At 34.2% G+C, this 19,943-nt stretch overlaps 1 protein-coding gene across 2 annotated transcripts in view; it reads right to left on the reverse strand.

Annotated features, from left to right (window-relative positions):
* CCDC73 (coiled-coil domain containing 73) overlaps window positions 1–19,943 on the reverse strand; it is a 122,095-nt gene that overhangs the window by 64,342 nt on the left and 37,810 nt on the right. For both annotated transcript variants that reach the window (XM_031943119.1, XM_031943120.1), the window contains exons 3-6: window positions 16,549–16,620; window positions 12,465–12,536; window positions 10,505–10,540; window positions 5,189–5,263 (exon numbers count right to left, since the gene is read on the reverse strand). In XM_031943119.1, the coding sequence (XP_031798979.1) occupies window positions 5,189–5,263; window positions 10,505–10,540; window positions 12,465–12,536; window positions 16,549–16,620 (255 nt within the window). The remainder of the gene's footprint in view (window positions 1–5,188; window positions 5,264–10,504; window positions 10,541–12,464; window positions 12,537–16,548; window positions 16,621–19,943) is intronic.

Below are 19,943 nucleotides of genomic sequence, written 5' to 3' on the forward strand. Positions count from 1 at the left end.
CCAGTTTGCCCAGGTTTAAAATCTCAGTTATCCTCATATTCTCATTCTCCCTTTCATTCCACAAATTCAATTGGTTGACAAATAAGATCAATTCTGATTCTACAATCTCTATCACATTTGTCTTCTTCTCTCTATTCATAAAGCCACTAAACCCTGTTCAAGATCTCATTATCACATCCTTTACTATTGCAATGGCAATCTGAGCAATTTCTTTACCTTGAATCATTCTCTCCTAACTACAATCCATCCTCCACACTTCAGCTAAGATGATTTTCCAAAAAGACATATCTGACCAGGTAACTCCCCTGCCCAACAAATTCCAAAGATTCCCTATTATCTTTAAAGTCAAATTAAAATTCTATTGACTTTTAAAGTCCCTTATATAACCTGACTCCAACTCCCCTTTCCAGCCTTGTTATTCATCCTTCACATTTCTCCACTCATTGATCTGGTCAGAATGTCCTTGCTGTTCCCCAAACATGACATTCCATCTCCAATTTCCCCTCTTTACACTAGCTGTGTCCTATACCTGGAATAGTCACTTCTCATTGTCACTTCACAAAATCCATTGTTTCCTTTAAAATTTAGCTTCACCATCAGCTAGAATTCTTTCTTGATCACCTCAGTTACTAAGGCTCATCACATAACATTAACTTATACTTATATACAATCATGTTTTCTCTCCCAAACAAATGTCAGCTTATTGAGGACACAGATAATGACTTTTTTTCATATTCCCAGCATCTGGTTTAGTGACTGGCACATATGATGCTGTGGAAGTAAAAAAATTATATAATCTGCATATGGGGGCATAAGCCTTCCAGAGATAATTTATTAATTAAATTACTCTAATTCTAAAGACAGTGAAATGCTGCTTGTCAGGACTTCTTTCTCTAAGCAGAAATGTTAAAATTAAAACAGTTCAATTAATAAATTTTTCTGGCAAGCTTTTACCAAAAATGTAGAATACAATATTTTTTCCTTCAATAATATCGAAGGTGCTTAATAAATGTTGATTGATTGATTTCAGATCCCCTACTTCTTATCTATTCATTTAACCAAATTTGCCAATATTAAAATAAAAGCATTCAAGATTTTCAAAGCACTTCACTTATATTATTTCATTTTATCCTTACAACCCTGCAATACTATTGTAATCTCCATTTTACAGGAAAGGAAAATGAGGCAGAAAGCAAATGAGCCCCACAGCTAATAAATATTTGAGGCATGGCACTCAAACCATTTCATCCCCTAGTTACTTTAGAATTAGAACTTTAGAATTATAAAGAATCTTAGTTATCATGTATCCAACTCACATGTGTATATTAGTATGTGTGTGTGTGTGTGTGACTTGTCCAAGTATTAGCGACAATAAGTCACTGATAGAGCCAGGAATAGTTTACCTAAATCCTGTAGTACAAACAGCAATTTGGTTACCACTCTAATGCTGTTTTATTTAGCAAACTTCTCAGGGTCATTATTTGAATGGAAGTTGTCAATATTTCACCACATTCAATGTAATACCCATTATCTAGAGTGTAGTGTTTGTTAAGTACTTAAGAGCACTGTTTAGATTCTAGTGGAGAGAATTCTATCGATGTGTCCATTAAGTAATGAATATTTTCTTTACTGTTTTGGTTGTGGGTTGTTGGGTTTTGGGCTTTGTGGGGTGGATGATGGGAAGGTTAGGAAATGGGGGTTAAAATGATCCTGTGACAAGAGAGAAAATGGGAGAAGAAAAAAATAATACAGAAGGATCTTAGTGATACACATATAAGGGGTGTGGGGTTTGTCTAGTCATTTCTTTTACTCTCACAATATAAATCAGATCCTTAACAGATCCTTTCTTTAAGTTTTTTCTTACTTGGGAAAAATTCGAACTTTTATTGCTCTGTGGTATCCATGGATCATGTTCAGCAGACCATGAGGTACACTATACATCACCTGTACTATGTCATGGATTGAACAAGGCAAAACAAATCCTTACAGCTCTTGCACAGAAGGTCAACCATGTGAAGGAATTTCTTTAGCTTTTAAAATACTCTCTACATTAACCAGATAATTAAACATAAAGAGAATGACAGCCAAAGAAACCAATTTATTTTAAAAGGAATGTTAATAGAATAGAGTATAAATAGCAATATTAACAAACAGGCTCCCTTTACCAACCAGTACTATAGTTAAGAGAAGAAACTTAATACTTAAGAAAAAAATTTAATGAGAATCAAGGAATTTAATTTTTTTAAGGCATGGAACCTTATTGGACCCTGCAAAACAATAATATTTAATAAAAATTAGAGCAAACCTTTGAGAACATCTATAATAATAATTATTGTTTTTCTAATTACATCTCTTTAGAAATTTCCTTTGATTCAGCTAAAATAGTTCAAAATACAATTCATGGGGGTCTAACAAGAACAACTTGGAGATAATTTTGTCCAACACCTTCATGTTATATATAAGGAAACTGAGGCTGAGAGAACTTTAGTGACTGTACCAGAAAGTTAGTTATTAGTTAGAGGAACATCCATACTTGATTTTCCAAACTTACTGTTGTAATTGAAAATTTCAACTACTAAATATAATTAAATGGAGGAGAAAGTTTCTGCACCACTATCAGATTAATCTCATTACTATATTTGTCTACCTTTATCAAGATTTGATTCTGAAGCTTTCAATATCTCCTCAATGAGGACCTTCAAAGTAATGTTCATGACACCCTGGAAAGACTCACAAGAGCTGACCTTGAGCCCCTGTCCTGTTTTCTGCTAGCTGTGTGATCTGAACTGAGCCATATCTTTCCTATGGCACTCAGTAATATCTTCTATAAAGTGACTGATAAGGAAGATCTCAAATCCTTTCAGGTATAGCTTCCTATGAACTTTCTTTCTCTAAAAAAATTTTGCATTAATGTCTTAGTTTTTTTATATCATCACAGTTTTCCCCACTAGTCTTTCATAGAACAATTCCATATTACAATAGTATGTTTTCAAAGACAAAAGAAAATAAAGAGGAAAAGAATACACAAAACTGATAATTTATTGAAAAATCTGAAAAATTGTGCAATATACACCACCTATGGCCTCTACTTCCATAAAAGGAGTATTGTGAATGTCCTCTTTTACCTCTTCATTTAAAGCATGTTTTATTTTTATAATTTTTTATATTTACCTTTGGTTTTAAAAACTTCTTCTGCTAAAAAAATAAATCTATCATGCTCCCCTAATCTTCCTTCAAACATTTTTAACTTACTCAACAAAACAAAACAATCAGTAATATCATATTTATACCATGATGATTTCTCCACATTAGACAATAGTAAAATAAGGTATAACTAAAAATAAAGTAAGACTGCCATTTTGACCAATATCTATGAAAAACCTTAATCCCTTAGAAATGAAAGATTTCATTTCATTATATAATTAATTTGAAGACCATTCACTAAGCTTTTGCTTCCCCTTTCTTCTTCCTCTTTCCTCCTTCTCTCCCTATCTCATCAAGCAGACATTCATAGGACCCATGATAGTTATGGAAGATTTGACCTGCTCCTCTTCTGATCTGGACAGGGTCGCTCCTCCTTTGGCACCCTCAGTTCCCAGAGATTCACCATATTGATAATGTAGATAGTATAGATCCCTAATCCTATTAGCCCACTATAGCTCAAAATTCCCAAACTCAAGTGATCCATCAACCTCAAGCCTTCCTATAGCAGGGATTTCAGGTCTGAATCTCAGCAAAGCTAAATCTTTTCAGGAACAATTAACAGAAAGCAGATATTAGTTAAGTTAACTCTTCTTTTAATGGAATAGTTACATTGAGGCAAAGCACAAAACAAAATACTCAATGAATCTAGTTTTCTTACTCTACTCTACTCTAAGCATGCCATGATCTAGCTCCACTGGCCAATTTACTGTATGCACCTCACACTTATTACTGTATGTCCTTGTAATAACTCTTGCCTGTACCTAGAATGGCCTCCCCCACCCCTTCATTTCCCTTGTTTTCTTCAAAAATTAGCTCTAATTTCATGTTCTTCAAGGGGCCTTTTCTATCCCAGTTCATACCCCAAAATGCTATTTACCTTACCCTCTGTGATTATATTCTATAATTTACATATTTTCTCCCCTGTTATGGGAGCAACCTGCTAGTGGCTGCTAGATGTTACAACAGCCACCTTTCATTGGCTGCTAGGGATCTAATTCTGACTAGCAGAATGGATCCCTTCATGTGAGAGGATGATAACAATACAAGGAGACTGAGAGGCAAGGTGCATTCTCTGACCTCTCTCCTCTTCCCTCTTGCCTCCAATTTATTTCATTCCCAATCCACAAGCAACATCTGTGTCAGTAAAGGCTGGTTTGCAATTCCTGTGTTACGACTCACAGCTGTGGGGACTTTTGGAGAACCGACCTGCCCCTTCAAACTTGGGCATGTCTTTAACACTCCCCCATTAGGTTGTAGGCTCCTTGAGATTTTGCTGGATACAATATTGAAGAAACATTTAAGAAAGATACTTCATCCTGTAAATAAAAGGCTATTAAATAAAAATAAAAAAAATTAAAAAAAAAAAGAAAGATACTTCAAATTTCTGTGACCAACAAGACAGAGGATTAAACATTTTTGTTGATTCTCAAAATCTCTCAAACCTATACAAAATAGGAATTATTTGCAAAAAATAAAACAATTTCAGTTTTGCCCATAATCTAAGACACCAAGAATGCTTGCGGTAACAACCTGATTAACTAATAGCTGAGAAGATTAATCCTTATAGATCTCATTCAGTGTATGCTCCCCTGCCTGCCTCCTGCAGGACTTACAAAAGAACTCAATTCTGCATAACATCCCATGCACCAAGGAAAGTAGAAAGCCTGCTCTGATGGAGAAGGCAGCATAGCAGTACCTTATGCTATGAACCTGCTCAGTTTGGAATCAGAGCAGATTAATCATATGTAGAGGTGGGAGAATGAATGAATGGTATACATCTGAGGCTACTCCCATCCCACTTGGGGCAGAAGGTTAAATCAATTTAAAGTGAACTCCCCAATATGGGAAGAGGCTGGCACAATTTTGAAGTCAAGCACTTGTCCACTACCTACCACATCAGGAATGCCATTGAAGGGAAAGGAGTCAGAAAGTGAATAACAGGGAAGTATAAGGGGAAAAGGCCTGAAATTAATAGTTACTTCACCTGTAATCCCTTCAATGTTTCTTTTAGTCCTTCTATTTCTTTTTCTTTTATTTCTGAAGCAAGTTGATGTTGTCCCTTTAAATAAAAAATTGATATTCAAGTATAAATATAAACATCATTACAAAAAGGGAAAGCTTTAAAACTTTAAAATCGAAGGCCTACTTTAAAACATAATATTTAACAGAATAAACATTTATTTGTACTTTTAATGTCTTTTAATTTTAAAATATTTTAAAGTTTGGGGGGTTGCTATGAAAACTAAAAGCATTAGTACAGCTATTAATCATTTCATCAGCAAAACATTCCTACCTAATTAGACAGTTTGATGATTATGTGAAGATGCATAATAGGAAGTAGTTCTAAATATATGAGTGTCCAGTTCTCAAATGGCCTGGTGACCATAGTGATATGGCTATTTTCCTCCAAAAGAACAAATTGCTATACATTTATGTTTGCCCATCCTATGCAACTGTTTGCATTCTCCCATAAATTCACCACAGAGGGTATTCCATTCACCATCTGAGAAATCTTTTTTGCCTTCTCTTAATACTAAGGACACCAATGGAGCATGCAGGAATTTCTATTGGTTATCTTTCATTCTTGCCACCTGGCAAACTTATGAAGCACTTCAACATGATCCTCCAATTGAGAGTTATTTTTAATTCTTGTGTCATGATATTGAATTGGGGGGGCAGAAAAATGGTGAAAATTTGAAAGTAAGACATGTCCAGGTTCATATACTAATTTAGATTCTTAATCTCAGTGCTATCCAAAGCGTTCTTCCTCATTTCATAGATCCAGTCAGTTGCCAAATGTTGTTTCTACCTCCACAACATCTCTGACCCTTTCTCTCTACCCACATAGCTACTACTTAAAGTCAAATATTCATTATCTCTCACCTCAATTATTTCAACAGCTTCATCATTGGTTTCTCTGCTTCAAGTCTCACTTTACTCCAATGTATCCTATATAATGCTGCCAAAGTCATTTTCTTTAAGTGATCTGCCCATGACAGGTACCTCTACTCAGCCATCTACAATGGCTTCCTATTCCCTCAAGAATAAAATATAAATTCCCCTAGCTTTCAAGGACCTATACAACCTGAGCCCAACCTTCCGTTTCAGTCACATTGGACATTATTCCCTCTCCCACATACTGCAAAGCAGACTTCTCTCTGTGCTTCACTCAAGTCACTCCATCTCCTTGCCTCATGATTTTTGTGCATGGCCATCCCAAATGCCTGGAATTCACTTCCTTTTTACTTTGCCTCATAGAGTGCCTCTCTTCCTTTAACAAACATTTCAGACAACATCTTCTACATGAAGTCTTTCTTGATCCCTCTGCCATTGCTTTGGCCTTCCAAACTTTACTGTAATTAGCTATATTTTTTTCTTTTATTTCTGAAGTAAATTGATGTTGTCCCTTTAAATAAAAAATTGATATTCAAGTATAAACATCATTACAAAAGGGAAAGCTTTAAAACTTTAAAATCAAAGGCCTACTTTAAAACATAATATTTAACAAAATAAACATTTATTTGTACTTCTAATGTCTTTTAATTTTAAAATATTTTAAAGTTTGGGGGGTTACTATGAAAATTAAAAGCATTAGTATAACTACTATACTAATCATACTTAATCATCACTGTTTTGTTAAAGTTATTAAGTACCAAAATACATTGTTTAATTTGGAACATTAATACATTAGTTTAATTTGGATGATTTAATCGGGTTCTTAATAGAATTTCTTTATTTTGTAGTCTTTTCAATAAATGTTGGTGCATAAGCTGCAATTTATTTTCAATAAATCAATCAATAAGCATTTATTAAATGCCTTGTGCCAGACACTGCTAGCATTAGGGATTCAAAAACAAAAGTGAAGCTACCTCTGCCTTTAAGAAGTATACAATGAAGACAGGAGAATTTGTTGTTCTTCAGCTGTTTCAGCCATATAGAATGCTTCATGACCCTATTTGAGGTTTTCTTGGCAAATTTTAGAATTCTTAGTCAGTTCTTTCTCCAGTTCATTTTATAGATGAGAAAAATGAGGCAAACAGGATGAAATGACTTGCCCAGAGTCACTCATAAGTTCTTGAGTGGTCATACATGCTTGAGGTCAGTTTTGAATCACTGCGTGTGTGTGTGTACACATGCTTTGTATCTAAAAACAGATAGAGGGTAATTTTAGGGGGAAGATACAAAACCATGAGGCAAGAAGGTGAAGTGCCTTAAGTGAAGCATAGGGAGAAGATACTAATGAAATAAGAAAGGCTTCATATAGAAGGTAGTGATTGATCCACACCTTAAAAGGAACTAGATATTCTAAGCAATGGGAGCAGTCAATAAAGGCATGGAGATGGGAGATGAATTGCTGCATATGAAGAACAACAATAAGGCCAGTTTGGCCAGACCACAATGAGTGTTAAGGAGTGCAATGTACAATAAGGGTGGGTAGAAAAGTAAATTGGAATCCAGTTGTAAAAAGCTTTAAAAGCCAAAAAGAAGTGTTTATATTTGATCTTGGAGATAATGGAGAGATACCTAGCATACTAAAAAGGGGAGAGAAATGGTTAAAAAAAGACTTTAGGTAAATCAATATGACAAAGGTAGGAAAGATAATTTGGAGAAGAGAAAGAGTGGAGGCAGAGTGATGAATAGTTCAGGTGAGAAGTGATGAGGGTCTTAATTAAAGCAATGGCTATTGAGTGCAAAGAAGAGAGATGGAAAGACCTTTGCAGGTACTGAAAAACACAGCTTGGCAATTGATTAGACACGTGGACCAAGTGAAAGTAAGGAGTCAAGGATGATTCGGAGACTGTGAAATGAGTAACCAGAAAGACAGGGATGCCTTTGAAAGTAATAGGAAAGTTCAGAAGAGAAGTGGATTTGGAAGAAAAGACAAAAGAGTTGGGTTTCAGACATGTTGAATCTGAGATGTATATGAAGCATCCAATTTGAAAAGTTCAATAAAATCGTTTCCTCTTGTCTTTAAAAACTCACTCTTGCCAAGGAGACTCTAATCTATCCTTTCATTTATCTTCAACTTCCTTTGATCTACTGGTTTCATTTCTAACCAAACTTTCAATATGATTTTGTCCTTTACACAAGTGAAATTTCCGAGACCTCCTAGAAGGAACTGAGTTTGAGGATTCTAGGGGCTCAACTAACCTAGGAAATCTGTATGTTTATACATTTTTTCAGAGTTGTAGAGTATCCATATTCCTTGGCCCTTGAGGAGATTTCCAGTTAGGTTTTCTTGGTTATACAGGTAAACAAGAGAGAGAAGCCAACACGTAAATTCCATATTGATTTTTTTCTTATCAGTAGCTAAAACAACCCCTGTCACTGCCTTGGCAGGTACAATGACAGAAGAGTGGAACAAGAGCTGCAATTAGCCTAGGCATCCAAGTAGAATTCAAGCAGCTGGGTCCAGAACTATGGTGGGGGACAGTAACCAAGAAGAGACCCAAGGGAGGGAAGTGCACACTGGAGTGAATGAGAATGGCAGCTACCAGGAACACAGCTATCAATGAGACCAAGCAAAACTGCACAGCAAGCCTTTCTTCTTCCTCTGTTTACTGAATACGAACTGAAGAAGTCTACTTTGAGTTCCAAAATTTGTCTAATCTTTTCCCTTTGAGCCCCCAACCCGGAGCTGGGAGAAAAGGTAGGAGAGAAACAACTCAAGCTCTAAAGATCCGGCAACTGGCTACCTGACAGCCTTCCGTTTTCCTGCTTGCTTGGGTTTCTGTGCTGCCCCATAGTCTCAATAAATCCCATGGCTATCAAGAGCCAACTGTCAAATCCATGACTTGGAGAGCTGTGAAGGAAAGAAGGAGTGGCAAATCCAATGCACAAGGTGAGGTCGCGACAAGTAGAGAGCAGAGAGATTTTCTGTTTTTTAGTTATTTTGGGCAATAGTCCAGACCATATCAATAAACCTTTATTGAACCTAGAAACCAGCTTAGTGTCAATGGGGCTCCCCCAGAGCCAAAGGGGTCTGGACAGAGGAACGGACAATTCAAAGACTGCCAATGTGCCATCTGGTGGCCAAGCCATTCGCTACAATTTCAGGACAACCTGCGCCTTGCTTTCCCAAGAGGTACCTCTCACATTTGCCACCTAAACCTGCTGCCACCCAACGTTCTCAACCCTGGAGTACCAACTACTAAATTTTTCCTTTGTCCCTGCTTTATGGTTTGCGTAGCTAGCCTATTGGTAATGAGCCTCAATCTGCTCCAAGGACTATACCCAAAGACTTCTCAGAGCTCCTCATCACCTGGCAATGCCTTTGAGAACCCAGGAGAACCTCAACAAAGCAATCAGACAGAGGAGTCGGCTTAGTGTCAGGGACCCCAACATAGTCATTTATAAGGTATATTAAAAATGCCTTACAGTTATGAGAAGACAAGAATTATTTTTTGCAAAGCACTTTATAAATATTTATTTTAATAGTATTTTATTTTTCCAAATACATACAAAGATAGTTTTCAGCATTCACCTTTGCAAAACCTTGTGTTCCAAATTTTTCTCCCCTCCTCTCCCTTCCCCCCTTCCCATGAAAACAAACAATCCTATATAGGTTAAACGTGTAATTCTTCTAAACATATTTTAATATTCATCATGCTGTGCAAAAAAAAAAAAAAGAATCAGATCAAAAGGGGAAGAAAACACAAGGAAAAAAGCAAACAAACAATAACCAAAAAAGATGAAAATATTATGTTTTGATTCACATTTAGTAAGAGTATTTTTTTAAAAAAAGGTCTTCATGCTAAAAATCACAAGATCTCTAAATTCTAAAAAGTCTAAAATGGTTGAAAACACAAGGAAAAAAGCAAACAACCAAAAAAAAAGATGAAAATACTATGCTTTGATTCACATTTAGTAAGAGTATTTTTAAAAAGGTCTTCATGCTAAAAATCACAAGATCTCTAAGTTCTAAAAAGTCTAAAATAAGTGTTCAACAACTGATTAATAGATTGTGATTATTCATTTTATATATTTTAACCAAAGAAAATAATTAATCCCAAGTGAGAAGCCTCCATCCATCCAGCACATTTCTGAGTCATGCCCCTTCCATTTCTAGTTGGTATATTCTTAAATAAGGCATATCAAAATTAGTTTGCATCAGTCTATCATATTTAGAAATGTAAATCTTATGGGAAGAATAATTACAGAAAACATCCAATAATAAATATAGAATATTTTTAGTTAACATTTAATTAATAGAATTTGGATAACTATCATTTGATAATTTTCATTTGATAGTTAGCTCTCAATTAAATTGTAAGTTACTAATAAGAATGAATATAAATACCTTTTCTTCTTCCAGAGCACACATTCTTGTTTGCAACTTCATAAACAATGAAATTTAAAAAATTAGTAACATTCCAATTAGATATTATGTTCTAATCGACAAAATAAATGTACATTTCTATTTAATGCATATCATATTCATAAAATCATAGCATTTTCTAACTGAAAGTGATCTTATTTACAAATAAGAAAATTGAATTCTAAAAAGATGAAATGAAGATGAAGAAGGAAAGGCTTGAAAAGTAAAGGCTTTTTATCTTCCAAATTTTCCCTTTTCCTACCACTGATCTGAGAGAGCAAGGCCCACATTTAAGTTCTAACCCTTGTGTGATCTGGCTCCTTAACCCCTCTGGGACCCTTCAAATCTGAAATCTTTGGTTATGTAACTTTCCTAGCAAGATGCTTCTCTGCTTTCCAGCATTTTTATGCTGCTTTCTGGCAGCTCAAAGCTTTTCTCTATAGCATTCCAATCAGGTTCTTTCTAACCCTACCATCCTATATTAGCCCAAAGTCCCCCCCCCCCAAAAAAAAAAAATCCTTGATTAGGGTTGACCTCAGCTGGGAATAAGAAAGAAAGATAAGATATGGGGATAAAGGAATTCATGGACAGCATATGATTAATATATTTAACCTTGAAGGTATAAAAGCAGTGGCATTTTAAACTAGAAACTTGGTACCAAAAAAAATCTAAATGAATCTCTAGCTGATACACTTCTAGGAGGAGATATTCTTAAATGAGAAGTCCTTTCTTGTATCCCTAGCCAACTCCCCAAATTCTTTCCAATTAGAAATTTAAGATGTGTATATATATATATATATATATATATATATATATATATACGTACACATATAGCTTTACATGTATGTGTGCATGTGATGTACATACATGTGTATATTTTTATATCTAATATATCTCCATATCCCTTTTATATACATACCCACAATAGGCATGTGTATATGAAAAGGATTTCAATATATAGATATGTGTATATAATATCTTTGTTGTAGATAGAGATTGGGATAAAAGAAAGAGGAAGAGAATACATAAGTTTAGGGGGAAATTTGCAAGGAGAATCCTCCTTTTTTCAGGACATATTAATTTAAGACTGTGAGTTTAGTCATTTTTCAGTCATGTCCAACTTTTTCTGACTCCAATTAAGTAAATGATGGTGGTTTGCCACTTCCTTCTCCATCTCATTTTACAGATGAGGAAACTGAGGCAAACAGAGTTAAGTGACTTGCCCAGGATCACACAGCTAGTACGTTTTTGAAGCCATTCAGAATTCAGGAAGATGATTCTTCCTGACTCCAGCTCAGCACTCTATCCACTGCACCATGAACTTGTGAAGAAAAATTATAGAAATATTTAGGGGATAAAAAGAATTTTTGAAAAGTCACAGAAGCTAGAACTCTGGAATCCCAAAAAATTAAAGGTTATAGTCACTCAGTGCTTTAAAACTCTTTTCTTAAATTGTTATCTGCCTCTTTGATAATTCTTTTTTATTACTATTACTCAATTGAGAGTCTACTTTGTAGTAATCACTTCCCCTGAACTTTACCATCACTATCACCTCATTAACCACCCCTAACTTTTCAACACTCTAAAAATTCTGCTACAATTTTCTGTTTTATGCATATGCACAGAGGCAATGTGAGAGTGATTGCCAGAACCCCAAGAGTGAAAGGGAAAAGTTTTCAAATTACTTCATTCAGGACAGAGGAATACTTCTCCTACATATTTTGAAAAGAAGATTCCATAACACCTTTGTATAATTCATTTAGCTACCTAATTCTTAGTCAATTTCAATCTATTATAACTACCTAAGTGGTCACCATTGATATTTATACCCATTTTTTTTTCTTTTGTTGTTAGGGAAGATGCAGAGTAGTTAGTAAATAAAACCTTTAAAAGGTAAAGATTAAGTTTTGAAGTAGAGGGTTTTTTCTCCTTATTGTATTACCTGCTTTTTAAAAAGTGCCATAGCTTCTTTATGCTGCTTTGTTAATGTTTCTTTTTGATGCTGAAGATTTTCCTGTTTTTAAAATTGAGACATTTTAAAAGAAAATCTCATAACTATTATTTATTGCTTAAGTTTCATCACATTTGAAATTTAAAAAGCTAAACATTTCAACTACATCATTTCCTCCTCTTTCAAAATTAACTTTATTTTATGATTAGCAGTGTCTTATACAGAGTAAACTCTTCAAAATACTTGGCGACTGTATCAGATTATGGATTTGTTCATTCTTCTGAAATCAACATAAATTATTTTTGGTATCACTTTCTTTCCCTTCACAATATGTTGTTAGAAAATTTGGGCACAGCTCCCTCCAGAGCTCTTTAGGAAAAGATCTATTAATTAATGGTCACTCCAACGGATAATTTTATTAATCAAGTATACTACACTTTTAGAAGTCCAAGAAGGTAACATTGAGACAAGGTTCTTTCAAAAGTTATTTCATCTGAATGTACCGAAAAATATAAGTGATTCTTTTAGATAAATAAATTACTTTTTATTATGTATTGAAAAGCTCTGGAATCAGAAGAAACCAGGCTCTGCTACTTACTAACTAACTACATAGTCTTAAGAAAGTCACTTTGGTCTCTCTGGGCCTCAGTTTCCACTCTCTAAAATGAGAAAATGGTTGACCTTAATTATTATTTGTTTTTTTGGAATCATGCTTAATCACTGAGTTGATCAGAGTTCTTAACTCTTTCAAAGTTGTTTGTTTTAACATGTTGCTATTATATTATAAATTATTTTCCTGCTCTGTTTACTTCATTCTGCATCATGATGTTCATATAATTCTTCTCAGGTTTGTCTAAAATCATCCCTTTGTCACTTCTTACAATACAATAGAACAGTTGCAATGGACTAAATGTGCAATGAGACGTATTTTTGGACTTGGCCAATATGGGAATTTATTTTGAGTGATTATGAACATTTGTTACAAAGGTTTTGTTTTTCTTGTAGTTTGAAAGAAAAGGGTAGGAAGTGGATATGAAATAAAATAAATGCTTGTTAATTGAAAAAAATTAAGATTTAATTTTTTAAAAAGAAAGAAGAAAAAATAAAATGAGGTCATGGGATGGAGTGGGATGATTTTTGAAGTTCTTTCCAGATCAAAACCCTATGATGGTCTTGCATGAAATCAGTGAAGTGCTTCAACTCTATTAGAAAGTGAAACTCAGCCTTTTCATTTTCAAGAAAAGGGAATGGAAGCCTGCAGAAGTTGTGTCTCCAACAAGATAGTACATTGCAGATTAAAATCTGAACAAAAGTCCTCTTACTGCGAATCCAGGGCTCTTTCCCCTGTATTCTTCTGTATCTGATCTATTGTATGGAACTCATGTCCCTTATATGTCCAGTCAATCAGTCAACCAGCTTTTATAATGTTTTTACTGTGTGATAGACACTGCTAATTACCAAAGATAGAAAAATGCAAAAATATTGGATACCTTCAAGTACCTTAAATCTAATGAAGGAGAAAATATGCAAATAACAACATATGCACTTGATATACAAAGTAAACAGAAGGTAATCTCAAAAGGAAGGCAAAATCATTAAGGAGTGGAGGAAGGAAGAAAGGCCCTCCTACAGAAGGAGGAAATGGAACTGAATCTGGAAGACAGGTAATCTGGGTAACAGAGGTCAGGAAAGATATAGGGATGGGAGAGAGAAGGTCATGGGTAAGGAATATTTAGAAAATTCTAAAGGTAGACAGGGGCCATGTTGTGAAGGGATTTAAAAATCAAACAGACAATTTTATGTTTAATATTGAAGGTGAGGGGGACCCCCTGAAATGTACTGAATTGGGGATGGTATAGTAACATAGTAAGAAGATTACTTGAGTGAAGAGAGATTTAAGATACAGACCAATCTGAAGGGCCGAGATGAAGAGAGCCTGATTTGGGTGGTGGTTGGGTGGCAAACAAGGAGAGAAAAAGGAGAGTATAGAAGAAATGTTGTGATGATAGAAACAAGACTTGGCAAGAGATTAGCCCTGTGGAATGAGTCTGAGAAAGACATCCAGCTGATTATGAGGCTGAGAATTTGGATGACCAGGAATATGGAATTGCCTTTATAGTATTAGAGAAGACAGGAAGAGTAAAGGGTTGGGAATAATCATGAATTCTATTTAGGATCTGTTTAAAATGTCAAAGAAGAATTTGGTGAAGGAAGACTGGAGCTCAGGAGAGAGGCTAGGTTAACAGAATGGAGGATCATCTGCACAGAAACAATAATTGAAGTCATGGGAGCTGATGAGATACCAAGAGAAAAGGGAGAAGAGAATAGGACCCGGGATAGAGCTTTTGGTGACACACATGACTAAGTAATGTGATCTGGATGAACAACCAGAAAAAAGAATGAGAAGGAAGATATAGTCAGACAAGTAGAAGGACCAAGAGAAAAGTATCATGAAAACCCAAACCATTAGCTTTAAAAATTAAGAGAACATTGGTGATTTTGGAGAGAGGAAGTTGATTGAATGATGAAATCAGAAGCTAGATTGCAAAGAGTTTAAGATGGAATGAAGAACTTAAGTAGAGACACCAAGTTAGAGAAGTTCTTCATAGAGTTTTGGAGGAAGAAGAAGAGAAAGACAAAACCATGGCCATTAGGAATGGCAGAATCATATAAAAGCTTTTTAAAGATGGGAAAGATCTGATATGTTCTTAGGCAACAGGGAAGGAATAAGCAATAGGGAGAGTTTAAAAAATATTAAGAGAGTAGAGATCATAGAAAGGGCAATCTGCTGGAGATACATTTGCCTTGGCAAAGAAAAAGTCCACTTCTTTATGAGTCACAAGGGTAAAGAAGGATATAGTGGAGGAAAATGTCTGCTGAATGTGAGATGAGGAGAAAAGAAGAAGGAGGTCTGATTCCTTTGTGGAGATCATTAAATATAAACCAGAATGTTGATAAAAGATACAAAATGAAATTTAGCTTTAGAGTCTATAATGAGTAAGAATAATCCATTTTATAAAGGAGGAATATCAGTATCAAAATGATAAGGTCAGTTTACATATTTAGTTGGGGAAAGGAGGGTAGCACTCAAAATAATACCTACAAAGTAGAAGTTTCCATAAAGCATCAAAGGAGCAAATGTATTGAAATGAGAGAAAAGGAATACTAAATTAGAAAATATGAAAATAGTTTCTCTGGATTCAAAAAAAATCACACATCTTGGCTATCAAAAATGAGTCAGAATGTCCTCTAATGATGAAGCTCTCAATCAGCAAATAATGTCCTTGGTCCTACAGAGACTAAGGAAATAAATTATTGTAATTTAATTTATACAACATCAGCATTTTAAATCTATAGTTGTTTTACAGTACATAAAATATTGATTTCATGTTATTTTATTTGGTCTTTGAAACAACCTTATATTTTATTTATTTTATAAGTTATTTATTTTGTAAATAAGATAAGTGATATACAGGGATTAAAGTGATTTGCCTACAGTTAACAAACGCGGTAGAGTCAAGCCCTGGACAAGACTTACTTCCTATTCCATCACAAATGGCCTCAAGGAAAATATGGTTTTGGTACTAAAGATATTCTATAAGTCATAGAAACAAATCAGCATAGATTTAGAGTTAAAAGGGAACTATGAATCCAATCCTCTCATTTTACAGTCGAGGAAACTGAGGCTCAGGGAGATTAAGCAATTTCTAATTCAATTCAATTCAATTTCCAAGTTTTAATTTTTTTAAATATGCTGTTTCCAATGTGCTACACTGTAGCCTTATTTCTTTAAAGCAAAATCTAATCATTTTTTCCAGACCCTGAAACTAAGGGCTTGGGCTAATTTTCTGAGTTTTGCTAAATATAACAATGTTTAGAAATTTGGAGTAAAATTTTACTTTTAGGTTTTTGTCAGTTAAAATCTGAGAATTTAGGGAAGACAGCTATACGATTTTTATTTTCATAACAATGATTCTTAATATATTTTCAAATTTAAAAGTCAAAATTCTTAGAAAGCATCAGAATTCATCTAAAATAAAATCTAAAATTTCAAACTGGATTGAAAAATACCCACCTTTTGCCACTGAAGTTCTTGCTTTTCTACAATTATCTTCTTAATATGATCTTCATACTGAATTTCTGCTTCCTAGTTTTAAAAAATGAAAATGTTACTTATTAATTGAAATCTAAAAGCACACAGAATGATCACTAATGATAAAATAAATTCAAATCAAAACAATTCTGAGATTTCTAATCCACCAGCAAATTGGCAAAGCTAAAAATAAAAAAAAGTTGGAAATAGTGTTAAAAGGGCTGTGGGGTATTTTTTGTGCTAAATTATTAATTCTCTTTCTGCATTTCTCCTCTATAGCTCTTATTTCCTCTATCTGCATTTATTTGGAAAAAATAGAATACAGTTTTAAAAAGCATATGAACACTAAATCAGTAAAATGATAATAGCTTATATTTATATGACACATCCTTGTTTACAAAGAATTTTCCTAACAACCTGTGAAATAGATAAGGTAAATATTCCCAATTTGTAGATGAGAAAATTGAATTTCAGAGAAGGTAAGTAACGGTCAAAACTGACAATGATTCCTGTTTTCCAATTCACAGTCTTGTGATCGGTAATAGATTTCTTCTTTTACCTTCCAATAATAGACACAAATCACTTTTTAAATTATTCAAATTTTAGAATAAAATCTCTTTACTCCTGAAAAAAATGAGGAAGCCTATATAGGAAAGCCAAACTATATATAATATGCACATATGTAAGTATAGGTATATATGTATATATGTAGTTCCATATTTATAAAAACTTCCATATGGAGAACAATATAAAATTACTATATAATATGGTATAAACTCAAAAAATTAACAGACATTCATCGCTTTGTTTCCATTGCTTTGCTAATATAAAAAGTGTTAATACAAATATCATGGCATATATTGAACCTTACTATTCTTTAGCCTCCCTGGAGTTCATGCCCAAGAGAATGAATGGTTTTGTAACTTTCCCCCCCAATTGCAAACTGTTTTTGAAAATAGATCAACCAATTTACAAACATAGGAACTACCTCACTCAGCAAATGTTTTATATCTATTTTTGTTAAGCTGACACAAATTGCAACTAAGAGCACAATAATTTAGAATATAAACTCTATGGTATAGTCTTATGGAAGAGAATAGTAAAAGATTATGAACAGTGTTGTCTTAAAAAGGCAAAAATAAATGCTAGAGGCAAAAACAATTTTGCAGAAAGTTTTATACAGATTCAATTATACAAGATCATCTCAGGAGCATTTAAAGATATACATAGAAAATCAACAAAGAGGGAAAAAAATGAAAAACGCCTGTCAAGATTTTTATAACAATTTTCTTAGTTAACAACAGTGAAATCACTTCTGAATTGTAACAATACATTACCTTTAGTAATGTTTGAAGTAGAAATAGCACAATATAAAACAAATGTAAATAGTTGGACTATACCAATTATACACTGATAATGAAACACAATTTTGAACATTGAAGGATCAATTCTTAAGAAACATGAAATAAAATAGAATACCAAGTTATTGGGAAAAAACCCACAAATGTTATTACTATCAAAAAATTGCAGTAAAAAAGGACATCAATAAAAACCAACCAATACACTTCTTTTTTATTTTAAAAGTTTAAAATATTTTAAAAGTTTAAAAACTTTCATGAAAATAATCCCCACACATCCTGAGGAATCTTTGATGAAAACAAGAAAGGGGAACAGACATGGTTTTTACAAACAATATTCTACAATAGTCCACATCTTTATAATCATACAATGGACAAAAAATGTTTTTAGATTCATCCAATTATCTTCCTTTGCTATGTCTTAGTACTATGAAATTTTAAAAGAATATGATGTTGTATATGTTACACTACTGGGTGGCACAGTGGATATAGTGGATAGACATGGAATCTGGAAGACCCGAGTTCAAATCTGGATTTAGATACTTTCTAAATACTCTGCGAAAGTCACTTAGCCTCTTTGGGCCTCAGTTTCCTCATCTGAAAAGTGGAAATAATAAATAGCGGTAACCCATAGGATTGTTGTGAAAGCAAATGAGACCACATGTAAAAGCACTTTGCAAACTTCAAAGTGCTACATAAACATCAGGTATAATTACAAACAAACATTGTTGGTTATTTTCTAAAAATCTGACTCTCTAAGGACATAAGAAATCAGACAACCATTATGGAAAAGCAAAATAAAATGAAGTTTAAAGCTGCATAGTACGGTATAAAGGAACAAGCACAGGATTTAGAACCCAAATACCATTCCTTGGCTTGCATCCAAGATTTGACTTCTTGATATCTGTGTGACCCAGGGCAAGTTAGACATTCATCAAGCATTTATTAAGTGTGTACTTTGTGTCAGTCAATTAATTAATCAATCAAGTATTTAATAAGCATTAATATGTGCCAGGCACTGTGTTAGGCATTGAGGATACAAGTATAAAGAATGAAGTAATCCCTATTCATATCAGTTTAATGGGAAGACGGGAAGTACACATAAAAGATATGGAGTCAGTCAGCCAACCAGCATTTGTTAAGTGGCTCCTCTGTGCCAGATTACTGTGTTGAGTGCTGGAAATAGAAAGAAGTTTTTTAAAGTTTCTGCCCTCAGGGAGCTCCCAGTCTATGGGGGAGACAAGATAAATTGCAGGCAATCACATAGGGAAGGCACTAAGAAAGGGAGACTTCTTATAAAAGGAAGGACTTGAGCTGAGACTTGAAACTAAGTAGGCCAAGAGGAGGAAATGGGATTGGAGAGTATTGCAGGCATAGAGAACAGCCAGCAGAAACACTCCGAGATGGGAGATGGAGCGATGTGTGTAAGGAACACAAGAATGACAATGTCACTAGACTGTAGAATAAAACAGATAGTGTGTGTGTGGGTGTGGGTGTGTGTATACACACAAAAATGTAAATGTACAGCATATACAGAAATAAAACAATAGAAATGTGTATTGTGTCTATATAAAGATAAGTAACATACATAAAGTTAGATACTTGCTTAGATACATATATGTGTATATATGTACATAGGCAGATACATAAAATGTTAAATATAGGATAGTTTGGGAAGGAAAGCACTAGCAATTGGGGGTGGAAGGAAGATCTGAAAAGACTTCCATGTAAAAGATGGAGCCTGAACTGCATCTTAAAGAAAAAGAGACACTCTACAAGACAGATAAAAAGGAAGTAACTTCTAGCTATCTGGGATGGCCAGTGGCAAACCATTACAAGAGGAGATGGGTTGTTTTGAATGGGGCACAGAAAGAAGGCCTGTTCAACTGACTACAACATGTGGGAGAGGAAATAATATCCAGTGTGGCTGAAAAGGAAGGTTGGGTCCACATTCTACAGGAAACAAACCAAATAAAGTTCATCTTTTATTCTAGAGGCAACAGGAAGACACTGGAGTTG

The sequence above is a fragment of the Sarcophilus harrisii genome, chromosome 6 (assembly GCF_902635505.1).
Source record: "Sarcophilus harrisii chromosome 6, mSarHar1.11, whole genome shotgun sequence".
NCBI classification, from domain to species: Eukaryota; Metazoa; Chordata; class Mammalia; order Dasyuromorphia; family Dasyuridae; genus Sarcophilus; species Sarcophilus harrisii.